The 19,835-nt window shown below is 39.5% G+C and overlaps 1 protein-coding gene across 2 annotated transcripts in view; it reads left to right on the plus strand.

Moving 5' to 3' along the window:
• The window catches only part of SCHIP1 (schwannomin interacting protein 1), a 508,162-nt gene that overhangs the window by 383,143 nt on the left and 105,184 nt on the right, over nucleotides 1-19,835 (plus strand). Inside the window, exon 1 of one of the 2 annotated variants that reach the window (XM_075861556.1) lies at nucleotides 6,829-7,195. The exons of the other annotated variant lie outside the window; for it this stretch is intronic. Coding sequence (XP_075717671.1) covers nucleotides 7,190-7,195 — 6 coding nt within the window. The 5' untranslated portion in view covers nucleotides 6,829-7,189. Of the gene's footprint in view, nucleotides 1-6,828; nucleotides 7,196-19,835 lie in introns of those variants that run through there. 2 annotated transcript variants of the gene reach the window in all.

The following is a 19,835-nucleotide window of genomic DNA, read 5'->3' on the forward strand; positions in this document are numbered from 1 at the left end:
GGTTTTATCCATACATCTATGTCTAATCTTGCTAGCACTAACCTAGAAACTCCTGTAGCGAAAATTTTTGTATGCACTTTTGATACTTACAGAAGAGAAATAGACTTGGAAAATAACAAATATATTTGGCTTCAGTACTTTTAAATCCACCTGTCTGTCCAAAAGTTGATTTGAAGCCAAAGCAAAGTAGTCAACTGGCCACCAACATCAGACCATGATCTATCATCAGACCATAAGCTAAGGCATAGATAGACACCCAGACATATGAGCTAGTTGTTATTATTATTACTACTTTTTAAGGCCTCATGCACACAGCACGAAGGCTGTACGGCCGCACACATTCTATCACTATGGCTCTTTACTATGGAGTCGTACAGGACTCTGTGTGCTGCCAAACAATGCTCCATCGGTGCCTATGTACAGAGCTATTTTACATTTCTACATAGGGCATGTGATGGAGCATGCCACAATTTTTGTCATACGGACTCCAACATAAAAAACTTTGCCTCTGTATGGAATAGGAGGCATATGAAGGTCCCATGCGCTTTTATGGCGGCCCTATTACATCTTCTTACAAAAAAGTTGACAAATGCATGAGGCCTAAAACAGAAGGAAACATACATACAAAAAACATACTTTGTAGCACTCATGAAAAAAAACTGTATTCATGTTATGAGACATGAAAAGGTCTCATCACAGAAAGCTCAGGTGAAACACGTCCACATAAAAATTGTGCACTTATTATGTGTAATATGTGGGGGAAGGGGCATTACTAGGAAAGGCTGGTGCCCCATAGCAAACTTGGTTGCCACACACAGCCCCCCTACCTTGTAGATAGTGCCCTCCTGTAGATTGTGACATACAGCCCCCACTGTAGACAGTGCCATAGAGCCCCCCTGTAGATAGTGCCACCCTTCCCCCTGTATACAGCACCCCCTCTTAGATAGTGCCCCCACCACCCCCTTGTAGATAGTGCCATACAGCTCCCCTGTAGATAGTGCCCCACCTCCCCATTGTAGTTATGCTGCGGGCCCCGTACAGCAGTAGTTACGCCACTGTGTGGGGGCTCTCGAAGCACTAGTAATTGATGGTTCTTGAATGCATACATGTTCTAATTTTTTTAATGAAAAGTTCATTTGACATATAGGGTAAGTTCACATCTAGCGTAAATACCGAAAAGCCACAGCATAATACAGTAGCAGCAGAGTGGATGAGATTTGAACTAATCTCATCCACACGCTGCGTAAATATTGAGCGAAAAAAAAAAGGCTAAGAAATTGACCTAAGGTACAGTATTTTAATCCGCAGAATGTCAATTATAGTTGTGTAATTGCTGCTCTTTTGTTGCGTGGTTTTTACATTGAATTCAAAAGGGAAGTAAAACCGGCAACAAATAGCAGATGTTGCATTTTATTTGCGACTTCGCTGCAAAAAACGCAACTCAGAAAAAAAAACTAAAATCTTATACTTCCCCAGAACTCTATGTTTCTTCGTCCAGGCCGGCTTCCTGGGATGACGTTTCATCCCGTGTGACTGCTGCAGCCAATGACAGGCTGCAGCGGTCACATGGCCTGTAACGTCATCCCAGGAGGCCGGCCTGCATGATGGCAGAGGGACACGTCGCCACGGCTGTGTAGGTATAAAACTCTTCTTTTTTTATGTGCAGTTTTCCTCAGTGGACATTGAGACCGAAAAACTGCACCACAATTTGGTGCGATTATTCGGCCAGAATTCGCGGCAGCGCCCAGGGCGGATACGATTTGTGCTTTTACACAGCGTAAATGCCCTGTGTGAACATAGCCATAAGGTTTGCAAACACCTGCATTTAATAACAGACAGCAAATCAGGCTTTTAAGTCACAATGAATTAACAGGATGGGCTTTGAAGGAAACAGCTCAAATCACTTAATCAAGGTATAGAGTGCTTTATGTTCTCAAGGTGGTTTCCGGTGGAGCTGATAATACTTTAAATTTCAGTCGGGAGCAGAAGTAGAATTTTAATCGATGTGAGTGACAAGTCTATCCTGTCAATAGCACTGTTCTGTTACTGAATAGATGGTGCTTAGGGAAAGTTAAAATCCACTTCTATGACTAAACTAAATTAATTCTGAATCCATTATCATTATGACTTCACTCTGTCAGAGAAAATATTCAGAAAACAAATTGTAATGTGAATAACTGTGTTTATACATGTCTTGCACAAGTAGGGTCTTCCTGTTAACTACAGATATAATAGTGCAGTAAACTCCGAATGTAGTGTATTCTTGGTTTTCTATACACAATAGGGCAGATTTAGCAATGTATTTAGGACAGTTTACTGTGTTACCAATTGTAATGAATCCCCTTCATGGGCAACTGATAAATATCGGATATAGATCAGCAGAGGTCAAGTTCCACAAGCACTGTTTTAAATGTGCTTGAGTTAAAGCGTACCTCCAACTATACAGACATTATTTTGAAAAATTGTTATAGTGCAGGAGAGGGCATGATAATCGTTTTTCTAAATCAATTGTATTAGCGATTTTGTTTCTAACAGTAGCACAGACTGTGTAGAGTCCGTGCTGCCGGCGACTCATAGCGCTGCAGTAGGAGACAGAGCGTCATGCTGTGTCTCTTAGGCTCTCGTCTCCAGACCGGCCGCTAGTGCTTCAGGATCACATCTACAGCGCTTGCAGCTGTTCTGGATACGGGATCCATGTAGACGCTCTGTCTCCTAATGCAGAGCTATAAGCCGCCAGCAGCACGGACTGTGCATTACATATGAAGTGAAAACAAGTATAACAATGCCAAATCCACTTATCTGGATAGACTATAAGGAATCCTCTACCAAGGTAAAATGATTTGAACTATCTTCCCGATCTTCTACATCTCCCTATGTGACCAGGGTACTTTCTGTTTTTTATTTCATGATCATCCACCTTTTTTCCAAGAACTCTGTTAGGGTATGTTCACACTGAGTTTTTTGTGGCGCTGCTTTTGACGTGGAAAACGTCTCCCATCGATTTCAATTGGAGACGGAGGCGTTTTTTCCCCACGAGCAGAAAAAGACGCTGGCAGGAAAAAGAAGCATCATGCCCTTTCTTCAGTTGTTTCCGTCTCTGACCTGCCATTGAAATCAATGGGAGGCAGAGAAAGCAATTTTCACTGCGTTTTATGCCCGCGGCGCACAATGGCCAAAAAACGCAGCGAAAAACACAGCAAAAAATGCGGCAAGTGTAGGATGATGCTAGGCTCTGGGCACACAATGTGTGTGCTGGTGTCGTGTGCCCACAGAGCCTAAATAGTTTGTGTTTAAAATTAAAATGAACCCGCTCTGGGTTCTTATAAGAAAAAATAAAAAAAATGCGGCAAGTGTTCTGCCAGCAGGTCAAAATCTGCCTCAAAATGAATTTTTCCGCCTGCAAAAAACTCCATGTTGAACTAGGCCTAACTCTGGTTTGTCTCCCAATTCTATTTTAAATATTTGATATACCTACGACTAGAAGGAAGGCTCTGTACCAGAGTTTATCTGTTGTGTGCCATTGTACAAAAGGACATTGAACTATGAAGAATATATTTATTTGCACCTTTTAAAAATGTCGAATTTATTTCTATAGTAATAGCTCTACCTACAGTTATTACATTCTGTGCAACTATCATGAACATTTCTGCACTGGCCCTTTATAGTACTGCCGCTTTTTAGGTGCCATTAAGCTATTGGACTTCCTAAAGCACCAAGGTTGAGGTGCAACTGAAAATTTCAGCACCCTCTATAGTTACACCACTACCTGACTCCAACTCATGCTTTCCAAACTCAATGTACTTCGTGTCATTTTTGCGCTTTTTCTACATGGCTATTCTCTGTTCTCTAAACAGATTGTCCATTTTTCTGTTACTTTGTGTTTGTACAGTTTCCTTTACTTTCATCTCTGTTTCTTTTGTCTAGTCAAGGCAACACTCATTTTTCTGCAGTAGGAATGTTGTCCTGAGGATAAGAAACTGCAGTACTGACTGCTATGTGAAAATACTTAAAGGGGTTGTCGACACACAGACAACTGATGACCTATCCACAGGATAGGTCATCAGTATATAGTCGGTGGGGGTCCAGCACCCGGACCCCGCATCGATCAGCTTCTCCGGCTGCTTCCAGGCACCGGATGTTATGAAGGGTATGCAGTATGGATAGGTCATCAGTTGTCTGTGTGTGGACAACCCCTTTAAAGAGGCTCTGTCACCAGATTTTGCAACCCCTATCTGCTATTGCAGCAGATCGGCGCTGCAATGTAGATAAGAGTAACGTTTTTATTTTTAAAAAACGAGCATTTTTGGCCAAGTTATGACCATTTTTGTATTTATGCAAATGAGGCTTGCAAAAGTCCAAGTGGGCGTGTTTAAAGTAAAAGTCCAAGTGGGCGTGTATTATGTGCGTACATCGGGGCGTGTTTACTACTTTTACTAGCTGGGCGTTCTGACGAGAAGTATCATCCACTTCTCTTCAGAACGACCAGCTTCTGGCAGTGCACAGACACAGCGTGTTCTCGAGAGATCACGCTGTTACGTCACTCACTTCCTGCCCCAGGTCCTGCATCGTGTCGGACGAGCGAGGACACATCGGCACCAGAGGCTACAGTTGATTCTGCAGCAGCATCGGCGTTTGCAGGTAAGTCGATGTAGCTACTTACCTGCAAACGCTGATGCTGCTGCAGAATCAACTGTAGCCTCTGGTGCCGATGTGGCCGACACGATGCAGGACCTGGGGCAGGAAGTGAGTGACGTCACAGCGTGATCTCTCGAGAACACGCTGTGTGTCTGCACTGCCAGAAGCTGGGTGTTAACGAACAGAAGTGGATGATGCTGATTCGTCAGCATCATACACTCCCATTCCTAACGCCCAGCTAGTAAAAGTAGTAAACACGCCCCGATGTACGCACATAATACACGCCCAGTTGTACTTTTACTTTTCAACACGCCCAGTTGTACTTTTGCAAGCCTCATTTGCATAAATACAAAAATGGTCATAACTTGGCCAAAAATGCTAGTTTTTTAAAAATAAAAATGTTACTGTAATCTACATTGCAGCGCCTATCTGCTGCAATAGGAGATAGGGGTTGCAAAATCTGGTGACACAGCCTCTTTAAGTACTACTGGTGCACTAAGTCATAGTCCAGATAGCAAGCTATGTCTTCATGATCAAATCAATCCTCCATGTAGTGAAGGTCACGTAACTGTGAATTCCAACATTGTAATAGGATGACATACATTAGTGTAGTATGCTCTTGGAGTCCTTCAACCTAGGGACAACCTGACCCATATAAACCGAAAATAGTGACTACTCTTTTCAGCAATGCAGCAGTGAATATAGGCCAGAAGAAAAATCCTGAAAACAGAATACTCTAATCCTGTAGGAATTGACCTTTACCCCTTTTATGCTGAGGAACTCATTTTTGCTGTTGTAATGGATGCCTTTTGATTTTGTTTATAAGACGACGGGGATAAAAATATCATTGGAAAGAATTTTCTATTAGCTTTGTATTTGTTTAAAAATATCTATTTAAAAAAAAAGAGACAATAGTTATTTTCTCAGACGTCACCTATCTATTAGCCGCTTTCCTCAAGCACTCTGCATCTTAAAAATGTAAATTAATCACTACCATAAATATTAAAAGTCCAATGTTCATCTGACGTTACATTCTATTTCCAGAAGACAATGTACTCGTTAAGATACTACTAAATGTCCTAGCCTTTCATTTTATTGGTGGGTATTTTAAGCCTGATTTATACAATTGTAGGACAATTCAAGCCTGTATTAAATCAGGCATCAGGGAACAAAACTGTTTTATCCAGCCATTCACTACCCATTCAGTGAAATCATTGGCTCGTTTTACTGTATTTTGAGAGGAAAAAGTATAGGACAGGGTTACTAGAATTTCATTATGTTGCTATGGCAATGGTTTGATTCTATTTCAGTTATAGACTGGACATTACAAGTCTTTTTCCATGATGTCATCAATCAAAATCTCTGACATTAAATAAGAAATAATAATTCTCCTATAGAGAAGAGACAGTTTATAATACATAAAGATTGTTTTTTATTTGCATTTACTCTTACAGTTAACCCCTTTATGCATGACTATGTATTCAACGTACAAGAATTAGATAGATAGATAGATAGATAGATATGATAATAGATAAATAGATAGATATGGAGATAGATAGATAGATAGATAGATAGATAGATAGATAGATAGATAGATAGATAGATAGGGGCAGCACAGTGTCTCATTGGTTAACACTGTTGCCTTGCAGCGCTGGGGCACTGGGATCAAATTGACCATGGGCAACATCTGCATAGAGTTTGTATGTTCTCCCTGTGTTTGTGTGGGCTTCCTCCGGCCATTCGGTGTCCTCGCACACATTTTGATATTTTGGAATTGAGATTGTGAGTCAGGGACTGGTCTGAATGATGACAATCTCTGTACAGCAGTGTGGAAAATGTTGGCGCTATATAAATGAATATAATAAATATGAGATAGAGATATGGATATATGATTAATACATATAATGATGATGTATACAGATGGAAATGTTCATAAAGAAAACTGCTTTAAAAAGAAATAATAACCACAATAAGGAGTTCTTTTTGTAGGTATCACAGCACACTGAGAAAATCTTAACATTTTAACAAAGAAAGGCGTTTTTTAAGAAAAGCAAGTCACAACCTATTAATGATTAACACCATGTCCTGGGTCTAGCAGAACTGAACTCATGAATAATTCATAGCAGAAACACATTTCCCCCTGCAAGGTTGATGAATGAAATTGGGAAGGCTTGTGGAACGATCAGCTCTCGCTCTTCAAGCCTTGCTCAGAAATCGTCATGAAATTGGAGGGTTAAGACAAGTTCAGGAGACCCCAGGCACAGTCTAGTCAATTTCTGGGGAGGGGGATCTTATATTGAAATTGGTTGCGGCTACATTTTGCTAGCTTAGACGCTGGCAGCTGCTGCAAAGAGTTAAGACGTGAATGTTTGAAGTGAATTAAAGTCTATTTTTGAACTGAGCATTCAAGTCCAGGAGGAATGGTCTCCGAAGGGAAAGGAAAGCGATGAACAATATGACAGACAGTTGGTGCAGAACATGCCTCTCACACGCTGCTATCTGCCAATGATTGGAATTTTCCTGTAAAATGACTTGAAAGAGAGAAACATAGAAGATGAATGTAAGTACAGATGGATTCCTTTATTATTTCTCTTTCCGTAAGATTTCATCCGTCAGTTCCTTATATACCATCCCCATGACTCTCCTATGTTCTCATTAGGCTCTGTTATTGGAAACGTACTTTGCAACCTATAGCCTAGCCTAGCTTTCTGACATCCTTTCATTTGCATTTGCACATTATAGCTTGGAACGCAATGATAAATATTCTTCTGAGAGCATTGAAATGTCATCTGTCTTCTGGTTTTCACAAATTCATCTTTCCATGATATAATGTAGCTTCTATCCTGGTAATAGAAAGGCATCTGCGTATAGGTGTGATCTCTTATAGACATATATTTGTTCTATGTAAGGCAGGAGACAAGTCATAACTCAGTAAAGGTCACCATGATTCTCCGGTGTTTCAATTCCTGCACTAGTACATCTTCTGACTACATAAATCATATAGTCATAGAGACATAGTGAATATGCTGTATCAATGTACTGTATGTATGAGTGCTATATGGGCGGTGATATTTAGTCACCCCTAGGAAATTCAGACAGTATTCTACATTACTGTGGTTAAATCCCAGGTCGAATGTGCCTAAAAGTAAGAACAGTATAGCTAAGGATCTTCTATATTGAGATATAAAAGTCTCAATATAGGTTTAAACAGATGCTTTAAATAGTAATTCTCCCTCAGATTATGGTACGAAACCAACATTAATTTGTTTGCTAGGCACAGTCTGGCTGCGGGATGAGATGGAAAGATGCTAAATATAACCCAGGATTCCTCAATAGATGTGCGCACCTCAAAGGTCAGAACATGAGCAAGTGAAAAACAACTCCGAATTAGCCAAGAAGCCGCAGATAATTGGAAACAGCAAATCTCGACTCCATTGCTGCTCTAGGAGAACACTTGAGTATTTTCTCCATGATATCCAAAATTCTGCAATAAAATAACTGCATCTGGAAGTAGAGAAAGTTAATCTTAACAAGTATCCAGTCCTCCAGTCTTCATGCTTGTGTCAGGGTCTCCACACTCAGATTTATGAATAAATAAGTCCAATAATCGAAAAGTCTTCATGTTATACTGTAGCCTGTCCGTCAATGACAGATCACTCACAGATCATTTTTATTTGAGGAGGTTGCTGGACTCCCGGTTGTAGTTATTTTACTGTTATTTAAATTGCAAATGGGAGTATTAGTCGGTTGTTATCTATTGATATCTAGTTCATATGTAATACATTGTGAACCACCAATAACATTTTAGTTAAGATTGCATCAGTTTATTCATTCACTTAGTTATTGCTGTAATGGCACAGATTGCTAGTGTAGACCCTCAGGCAGAGTACATGGAGATGCTATACATAGTAATGACTTACTTCTTGCTGATTATAGACGCTTCTTTTCTGCGTAGTTGCCATTACAATATACTCCAGCAGTCCAATCCATTACATATTTTTTGCAGGTTAGATTGATAATCCTTGAAATAGAATAAATAGTGTCTAATTTTTATTATATACACTTCAAAATGCAATGACAGGAATAATGGCCAGCTCCCAAAAAGTTTCAGCAAACACCAGGCAGAATATCATATTTTATCCTTTATGTTAAATTTTGTAAGAAAGGCCGTAAATGAGCTTATGAATGTCACAATTTGGCTAATATGCAATAATGCCTGCCATGTAATACAAAAATGAGCCATGACAGTTCTTTTATTCCATCTGTTACTGAGATCCCAATGTATATGTGATCAACACACCAAATGATATGTGCTATATCAGCAATGTTGTGGGTATTATCACCAGTGTTGTGATAAGATGTTGATCACCATTGAGGTACACAAATAACTATTAAGTCTTTTGTGTAATTTTGTGTCTTTATCCTAATATTTCATTCTGACTGTAAATAAAACTGATATGATGAAAAAATAAATACCTAAACAAGAAATTCAAGAAACATAGTACAAGAAGTACTATATATAGGAGAAACTCAACCCTATCCATTTAATTTATGCATAAAATATTTACTGAACAGTATGGGGAAGATTTACCAATGGTGTCATAAAATATATGAATTTATGAGCTGGGGAAATTGCTGCTTGTGGCATTATAATACATTTGGTGCAATTTATAGGGCATTGTAGACAAATTTATATTCCTTACGCCACCTCATGGCTGCCATATTTTTTGCCAAAAAATGTTACAAGTTTTTATTAAGTTTGGTGGATTTTTAGACTCCCCATAGCCATGCCCCTTTCTCTCAACACTTCAAAACTGCTCAGGAAGGTGTAAAATGTGCAAAAAACCCAATACATTTTGGCACAATTAGGGAAAGAACTCTGGTCCAGTTTGCCTAGTAAATATCCTCCTATGTGTGTGTTAACTATTGATAAAAATAACAGACATTCATTCAATGGGTTACTCTATTGAATGCATAAATATTAACACAATAAGGGTATATTCCCACAGGTCGGAATGGTGCAGCATGCAGCAGAGAACCACCCCGTTACCTCACTGCAAAAAAAAATCAAAACATCAGCAAAACAAGAAATACATGTGGCTTGTGCTGTCCATTTACGATGGTGTGGTGATGATGCGGCTTTCTACTGTACCATTCTACCCCATGTGAATACACCACAATTAACACAATTAAAGAAGACAAAGAAAATCAGAGGATTTCAAATCTAGATAATTAACCAGATTTATGGCCCATGAAAAAGTACCTTGCCCATTTGAGCTTGCAATCAATACTATGATAAACTGATGCCACTGGAATATAGCACGGTACCAAAAAGTTTAGAGGAAACACAAATTCTGTTTACAATTGATTGGGTCTCTGTTATGTTGAATTCCTATTAAGCAATATTTTGGATTTCTTGTTTAGCTATTTTCGCTATCAGTGCATCTACACAATCAAATAAACTATAGAAAATCAATTAATACAGCAAGGCTTAATGGTTTTATGTCTATTGATTGAATCTACATTATAAGATCTAGCAGAAGAGTATGTAGATACATGGCTGCTACTCAGATATATTATTTACTAGGTAATCTTATCCCTTGACAGTTTTGTAATACACATCTACATTTTGCACCTGCACCAACTCTCTTATTCCTATCAGTGGAAAGTTACTACTCTCTATACGTACATATCATTCTAGATAGGCTTTTTTAGTTTATTATCTAGTTACACAAAGACTAATAAAATAAAAGATTCTGCTGAAGTAATCAGATTTCTCTAGTTGTTTACTTAGATACATGCAACATGTCGCAGTGATGAATTTATAACATAACTTATTAATATTGGTCCCATGCCTGAGCAGAACTGAGGACAAAATACAATGGTACATCTACTAACATGAAATAATCATGACTGTTTCATAGATGGATATTGATAACATTACACTAATAACATTTATGCATACACTAAATGGCCAAACGTATGTCGATACCCCTCCTGATTATTGAGTTCAGGTGTTTTAGACACACCCACTGCAAACAGGTGGATAAAATCAAGCACACAGCCATAGGCAAACATTACTAGTGGTATGGTTCGTACTGTAGAGTTCAGTGACTTTATTCCGGCATAAGAAGAGTGGATGTGAGAATCATTGCTAAAATATTTATTCTTTCATGCAAAAGTACAGCTAGGCACGTATAGACTTCACAGAAGCCTTTTCAAGAGGTGAAGCCAATACGTCGCTAGGTGTACTTTGCATGAAATAATAAATATTTTTGCATTAATGCAGACACACACTCTTTTTCTTATACCAGCATATTGCATAGGTGAGAGCTAACCCTATGGGACAGATTTGCATGTTGCTCTGCAGTTGCCCACACGGATTGATCATCTGGTGCTCTTCCAGACCCAATATTTTCCATTTTAACATGGCATTGTCATAGGATGACAGGTTTGATAGGATGCCACCTTTGCCACACATCAGTTTGTGAAATTTCTGATCTGCCATGCTAGTTCTGCCCCGGTCAACTGCAAGTTCTATTATTGTGAAGTGGAACTGTCTAGGAGTAACAACAGTTCAAACAAAAAGCGTTAGAAGCTGACAAATTGAAGCCTACAAAGACCAAAGTCACCTATCCTCTGTTGCACCACTCACTACAAAGTTCCACACTGCCTCTGGAAGTGACATCAACACAATAACTGTGTGTCGGGAGCTTGATGGAAGTGGTTTCCGTGGTCAAGAAAGCTGCACACAAGCGTAAGATCACCATGTGCCATGCCAATCATCGACTGGAGTGGTGTAAAGCATGCCGCCACTCGACACCGCCACTGGAGCAGTGGAAACATGTTCTCTGAAGTGCTCAATAACATATAACTATCTGGGAGTCTGATTGACGAATCTAGGTTTGACGCATGCTAGGAGAACGTTGTGTAAGGGTTCCGTCATTTTGACAGAATCAATACCGTAGTCGACAACACTATTCGACGGAACCCTTGCACAACGGTGACAAACGGAAACCATTGGCACCAGATCCATCACCATTGAAATCAATGGTGATGCAAACGGAAACCTATGGTTTCCGTTTGCTTCAGTTTGGATTCTGTTCATGGCTTCCCCTGATGGAAAGGTCTGACCCATGAACGGAGACCCGACACAGATGTGAACGAAGCTTAAGGCAAATAAGTGTCAGGTATTCAAACTACATTAAGTTTGTTGTTGTGACATAAACATATAAATAAAAACATACAAATATTTTACTTTTGGAATTTTAGAAATGGGGATAACCACTGTACAAGATAAAACATTCATTGATGAAGGCATGTCTTAGTATGAGTGGAAGTAATGGAAAAAAACAAAAGAAGGAGGGACTACAGTAATAGATAGGAGAAAGGAGGAAAAATATCTCATAATGCTGCCTTAGGCCAGGGCTACACCTAGCCTTTATTGTAGCGCTACTGATTGATTTTAACTCGAGTGACAGCTTCCGTTCACAAGATTGCATACAACTCAATGTATTAATTTGGATTACAAAAATAGAAGAAATATTACTATAAGTTTCGCTCACCACATATCCACCACGCTTTAGTTGTGTTTCCAATACGTTTTCATTGCGTTAAGTTGATACAAGTTGGTATGGAGTAAATCCGAATGCTGTAGGTGCTCACAGATACTCCCAAACTGGTCCTGTGTCAACCGCAGGTAATCAAGGCAATAGTAGTTTGTAGTAAAGGTGAATCCAGCACTCAAAAATAAAAGTTGTAGGTTTATTTAGGTCATATTAAAACAAAGAAGTTTAAAACAGAAAATCCCGGGACCACGCTTACGCGCTTCAAACCGATAAGGTCCTTAATCATAGCTTATTAATTTGGATTGCATCTGTAGCTCAAAAGTTAAAATCAATTAGTAGCACTTCAAAAAGTCGGTGTAGCCCTGGTCTAACTGAGATTGAAAATTACACAAATTAAAACCAAGTTCCCTTTTATTCTTTCACCACAGCCCCTTCATTCTGCTGATCTGTGGGGTCTGGCGGGTCAGATCCTTAGTATTTAAATATTTACACTACCGTTCAAAAGTTTGGGGTCACCCAGACAATTTTGTGTTTTCCATGAAAACTCACACTTATATTTATCAAATGAGTTGCAAAATGACTAGAAAATGTAGTCAAGACATTGACAAGGTTAGAAATAATGATTTTTATTTAAAATAATAATTTTCTTCTTCAAATTTTGCTTTCGTCAAAGAATGCTCCATTTGCAGCAATTACAGCATTGCAGACCTTTGGCATTCTAGCTGTTAATTTGCTGAGGTAATCAAGAGAAATTTCAACCCATGCTTCCAGAAGCCCCTCCCACAAGTTGGATTGGCTTGATGGGCACTTCTTGCGTACCATACGGTCAAGCTACTCCCACAACAGCTCTATGGGGTTGAGATCTGGTGACTGCACTGGCCACTCCATTAAAGATAGAATACCAGCTGCCTGCTTCTTCCCTAAATAGTACTTGCATAATTTGGAGGTGTGCTTTGGGTTATTGTCCTGTTGTAGGATGAAATTGGCTCCAAACGCTGTCCACAGGGTATGGCATGGCGTTGCAAAATGGAGTGATAGCCTTCCTTATTCAAAATCCCTTTTACCTTGTAGAAATCTCCCACTTTACCAGCACCAAAGCAACCCCAGACCATCACATTACCTCCACCATGCTTGACAGATGGCGTCAGGCACCAGCATCTTTTCAGTTGTTCAGCATCTCACAAATGTTCTTCTGTGTGATCCAAACACCTCAAACTTCGATTTGTCTGTCCATAACACTTTTTTCCAATCTTCCTCTGTCCAATGTCTGTGTGCTTTTGCCCATATTAATCTTTTCCTTTTATTAGCCAGTTTCAGATATGGCTTTTTCTTTGCCACTCTGCCCTGAAGGCCAGCATCCCGGAGTCGCCTCTTCACTGTAGACGTTGACACTGGCGTTATGCGGGTACTATTTAATGAAGCTGCCAGTTGAGGACCTGTGAGGCGTCTATTTCTCAAACTAGAGACTCTAATGTACTTGTCTTGTTGCTCAGTTGTGCAGCGGGGCCTCCCACTTCTCTTTCTACTCTGGTTAGAGCCTGTTTGTGCTGTTCTCTGAAGGGAGTAGTACACACCGTTGTAGGAAATCTTCAGTTTCTTGGCAATTTCTCGCATGGAATAGCCTTCATTTCTAAGAACAAGAATAGACTATCGAGTTTCACATCAAAGCTCTCTTTTTCTAGCCATTTTGAGAGTTTAATCGAACCCACAAATGTAATGCTCCAGATTCTCAACTAGCTCAAAGGAAGGTCAGTTTTATAGCTCCTCTAAACAGCAAAACTGTTTACAGCGGTGCTAACATAATTGCACAAGGGTTTTCAAATGTTTTCTAATCATCCATTAGCCTTCTAACACAGTTAGCCAACACAATGTACCATTAGAACACTGGAGTGATGGTTGCTGGAAATGGGCCTCTATACACCTATGTAGATATTGCATTAAAAACCAGACGTTTGCAGCTAGAATAGTCATTTAGCACATTAACAATGTATAGAGTGTATTTCTGATTAATTAAATGTTATCTTCATTGAAAAAAAACTGTGCTTTTCTTTCAAAAATAAGGACATTTCTAAGTGACCCTAAACTTTTGAACGGTAGTGTATGGCCTATCCAAATAGAGGCCATCAATATTTAAGTCTCATAAAACCCCTTTAAGAAAGGCCTTCCATTTGCATTATTTTATTAACTTTATCCAGTATATGTAAGTACTTGATTACCCCTTGAGGAAGCTTGACAGTAAATCGTACATCGGGATCTGAAGTGGTGTTTGGGAGCACTTGTGTCTAATAAGATATTTCATCCTGGTTAGTATTTAGACATGTTCCTAACACTTTTTATTTGGTTCTAGACCATTATTACCCTTTCTTGCTTAGATCACTGATGTAGATGTACAGTGAAGGAAATAAGTATTTGATCCCTTGCTGATTTTGTAAGTTTGCCCACTGTCAAAGACATGAACAGTCTAGAATTTTTAGGCTAGGTTAATTTTACCAGTGAGAGATAGATTATATATAAAAAAAAACAAAACAGAAAATCACATAGTCAAAATTATATATATTTATTTGCATTGTGCACAGAGAAATAAGTATTTGATCCCCTACCAACCATTAAGAGTTCAGCCTCCTCCAGACCAGTTACACGCTCCAAATCAACATGGTGCCTGCATTAAAGACAGCTGTCTTAAATGGTCACCTGTATAAAAGACTCCTGTCCACAGACTCAATTAATCAGTCTGACTCTAACCTCTACAACATGGGCAAGACCAAAGAGCTTTCTAAGGATGTCAAGGACAAGATCATAGACCTGCACAAGGCTGGAATGGGCTACAAAACCATAAGTAAGACGCTGGGTGAGAAGGAGACAACTGTTGGTGCAATAGTAAGAAAATGGAAGACATACAAAATGACTGTCAATTGACATCGATCTGGGGCTCCATGCAAAATCTCACCTCGTGGAGTATCCTTGATCCTGAGGAAGGTGAGAGCTCAGCCGAAAACTACACGGGGGGAACTTGTTAATGATCTCAAGGCAGCTGGGACCACAGTCACCAAGAAAACCATTGGTAACACATTACGCCGTAATGGATTCAAATCCTGCAGTGCCCGCAAGGTCCCCCTGCTCAAGAAGGCACATGTACAGGCCCGTCTGAAGTTTGCAAATGAACATCTGGTTGATTCTGAGAGTGATTGGGAGAAGGTGCTGTGGTGAGATGAGACTAAAATTGAGCTCTTTGGCATTAACTCAACTCGCCGTGTTTGGAGGAAGAGAAATGCTGCCTATGACCCAAAGAACACCGTCCCCACTGTCAAGTATGGAGGTGGAAACATTATGTTTTGGGCGTGTTTCTCTGCTAAGTGCACAGGACTACTTCACCGCATCAATGGGAGAATGGATGGAGCCATGTACCGTCAAATCCTGAGTGAGAACCTCCTTCCCTCCACAAGGACATTAAAAATGGCTCGTGGCTGGGTCTTCCAGCACAACAATGACCCAAAACATACAGCCAAGGCAACAAAGGAGTGGCTCAAAAAGAAGCACATTAAGGTCATGGAGCGGCCTAGCCAGTCTCCAGACCTTAATCCCATCGAAAACTTATGGAGGGAGCTGAAGATCCGAGTTGCCAAGTGACAGCCTCGAAATCTTAATGATTTACAGATGATCTGCAAAGAGGAGTGGGCCAAAATTCCATCTAACATGTGTGCAAACCTCATCATCAACTACAAAAAACATCTGACTGCTGACTGCTGTGCTTGCCAACAAGGGTTTTGCCACCAAGTCTGAAGTCTTGTTTGCCAAAGGGATCAAATACTTATTTCTCTGTGCACAATGCAAATAAATATATATAATTTTGACAAAGTGATTTTCTGTTTTTTTTTAAATATAATCTATCTCTCACTGGTAAAATTAACCTAGCCTAAAAATTCTAGACTGTTCATGTCTTTGACAGTGGGCAAACTTACAAAATCAGCAAGGGATCAAATACTTATTTCCTTCACTGTATATTTGTAAAATCTGGATACCTGATGCAGTATGATTTAATGTATGACTATTTTAAAAGCTATAGTTTGCATTTCTCCTAACTGAGATCCTCTTGTTCGTTTTTAGAAGTATTTTGATGTGATTTTTAGTCAAGACGGACAAATTTGCTATGAACAATTAATACATTTATTTTTGATTAATTATATATTATCATGTCTGTGCACTTGTGTTGTTGTGGTCTTGATAGTAGAAAGCTTTGTATTGTTCTACAGTGTGGGTACATAATTCTGGGAACCCAAATAAGGGTTGGTTATTTATGCAGATCCTATGGTCCTGTAATGCTCTACCTGTTGAGGATACACATTGTTGCCATGTTATCTTAGGAATGCTCATTTATCATATTACATATATGAGCAATCCTACAAAATGTGTCATACAGTGTTTTCACCTTTATTTTATCTCCAACAAAGAGAAGAATTTGTCTATGCAGGACAGTATGGACGCAGTAACATCTTGAAAATAGCTTATATCATCATTTACATAATTGCTGGAAACGTTTGGGAAAGGAGATAGGTCGAAGCGGCTCATTAGAGTTCTAGCCTTTGTGGTACAATTTAGGGTATGTTCATACGCAAAATGAAAAGCGGCTGTAAAATATAGAGCTGTTTTCAAGGAAAAACAGCCTCTGATTTTCAGCTGTGTTTGAAACCAGAAACGTTTTTTGAGGCGTTTTTTCTATTGACACAATGAAAAACAGCTCCAAAAATGGCTCAAGAAGTGACATGCACTTCTTTTTACAAGGCGCATTTTTTCAGATAGCCGCCACGTCGGAACGAAACGCTCGCATGCTATGCTGCTTCCGTAACTGCCTTTCACTACTATGGGAGTTACGAAAACAGCGTAGCTCAGCGAGTTACGCTGTTTTTGTAACTCCCAACCATGTCCGACCATGTAATCAGGAAGTGGCCGGGAGTCAACGTGAGCACAAAAAGCTAGAAAGGGGTTTAGGGGGCCCCGTTCTAGAGATAGGTGTGGGTCCCAGAGGAGGGACCCGCATCTATCTGACATTTATGACCACTGGTGGATTAAGAAGACCATAGGCCCTGGGCTGTTCCACAAACTTGGGCCCCCATTCCCCACCGCCGCTCTGCCGTGTGTATAGTGAACACCACCTTTTGTGCGAGCATTGACAAATGATTGTTACGATTCCCCTTGTCAAAGGGCTGTGTCCCTACATACTGACAGTTTCCAACCATCGCTGACAGTATCACACTGCTCAGGGACACTTCCTCTTGACAATGGGAATGGTAACACGCATTTGTCTATTAGTCCTAGGTACACAAATATATGTAGAATACAAGGATTTCCTACAACAGACATGTCAGGAAAGGGGACAGATCCCCTATAGATCCAGTGACTCACAAGTGGCGTCTTTTCTGATGGGAGTCATATTCTTTTCTTCACAAACGTAAACCATTGGCACTGGATCCATCACCATTGAAACCAATGATGATGGAAACGTTTGTTTGTTTCAGTCAGGGTCTCGTTCTGACGGGAAGCTCCAACATAAAGTCAGAACGGGACCCTGTCACAGATGTGAACGAAGCCTTATAATGACAGGTTGCATTATAAAATATTATGGGGAAAATGAAATTGGTTGTTTGACTATGTGATTAATCTAAGTCCAGACCGGTCTACCTGGGTGGAAAGGGTGGGAAGGATAAAGGAAAAAAGTATATGTTAAAATTGTTTTTGTATAAAATTATATATTGTATTGAATAAAAAAAAAAGAAAATAGCTGATATCCTGCTTTTTGGAATTTCTTACTCATTGGGGCCTCATGCACATGACTGTAGGTTTTATAGGATTTATAGTTTTATTACCGATCTGTAATTGCAGATAAAATACGGACCCATTCATTTCTATTGACCATGGACACCTTCCCGTATATTTACGGCCGCCAAAAATAGGATATGTCCTATTTTCCGCATTTACGGGCCGTGCCCCCATACTTATTACTGGCAGCACGGTCCACAAATGCGGATGACACGCCGCGTCCCGCCCATGCAGTTTTTACTGACCGTTAATACTGCACAGTCGTGTGTATTAGGCCTGAGGATATATAAGACATAACAAGATAGGTTTCCAATATTTAGAGTACGCATTAGAAGATCTTTTTCTAGTTCACTAGGTAAGAAAACAGTGTTGTTCAAACACCCATATTTAAAAGGGAGCATGTGCTGAACTGGACCTGGCCCTAAGAGGGATGTTACCGTTTCAGTAAATAAAACTTGTTCATCAAATTGTAGAAAAATTATACAATGTTTTTCATGGTTTTCAAGATTTCTGCAGGTGGTCTGTGAATGGGAACATCCATTGTTTACTTCCAGTGGATAAAAACCTCTACTGGCCATGTAATGGATACACAGGTGCACGGCTACTTACAGTATACAGCTCTGATAACTGTATTGTAACTGTAACAAGCACCTGTGTGTCTATCATGACCTGGACACATTTTTATCCCCTGGAAGTAAAAAATGAAAGTTGAAATTCAATGGCTACAAGCAGAGGTCTTTAAAATCATGAGAAATTACGCCTTATGTAAACTTCTTCAAAAGGAATATGAACATTTTTGTTACCTTTTATGAAGTAGTTGCAACATATTGCTATTAATTCAGTCATTGCTAATGTGTGAATTGCAATTCTATTTTATGGCTAGCTGATAAAGATTTAATTTTGCTTCATTTACCTTTATGAAAAGTCATCAATGTCTTTAGTTTTACTTTTCTCAGGGCATTACTCATAATGTATTGAACCTGGTTATGTTGACTCAGAAGTTGGACTCATGTTCAGTAGCACAGAATACATAGAGTATTTAAAGTCCAGCTGTCCATGTTATTTTAGGAGCAGCAGATTGTATAGCGGAAGCCGCATACTGCCTCCAGAAAAGTCTAAATATAAGCAACAAGACTAGCTAAAGCTGCTTTGTAGAGAGCACATTTCGTTTCTAACAGACCTTAACTTCAACATCTTTTGGAGATCATTCTTGCAAACCTTGATGTGGTTAATTTATAAGCCACTATATATACACCTCCCTGGATCTCAACTTATAGAGCAAGGCATGTGACCACCCATAAGTTCCTCAAACGAGCTAATCTAGACATTAAAAGAGTAAAATAACATAATATATGTTACAAAAGAAAGGAAAAATACATATGTCTATTGTTTCCTGGGTGATCGTAGCCAATTACAGTTCATGGAGGAAAAGAAATCCTTCCTAACCACACAGATGCCGCTGGTTAATTAACCTGAATCAATTTAACGGCACCACTCTACCTTCCCATTGCTTCCTGGACCCACAAAGGCAGCTGGTGAATTTTGCAGGACTCATTTAATATAAGCCCCCATCTCTCAATACTATTAGTCATGATATAAATGTCTAGCCCTTTTTAAATGATGTCATTATGACCTCTAACCTAAGATCACCTGTAAGGTATTGATATAGTTATAACAACAATGCAAAATGAAGACATATATCTTGCAAAAGCACAAACTTACCCTAATTTTTAGCTGCCCATACACATTAGACCAAAGTCGGCCCAACCTGCTGAATATGGCAGGATCGACCAACAATCTAATGTGTATGAGGGCCTC

This window comes from Rhinoderma darwinii, chromosome 4, assembly GCF_050947455.1.
Source record: "Rhinoderma darwinii isolate aRhiDar2 chromosome 4, aRhiDar2.hap1, whole genome shotgun sequence".
Classification (NCBI taxonomy): domain Eukaryota; kingdom Metazoa; phylum Chordata; class Amphibia; order Anura; family Rhinodermatidae; genus Rhinoderma; species Rhinoderma darwinii.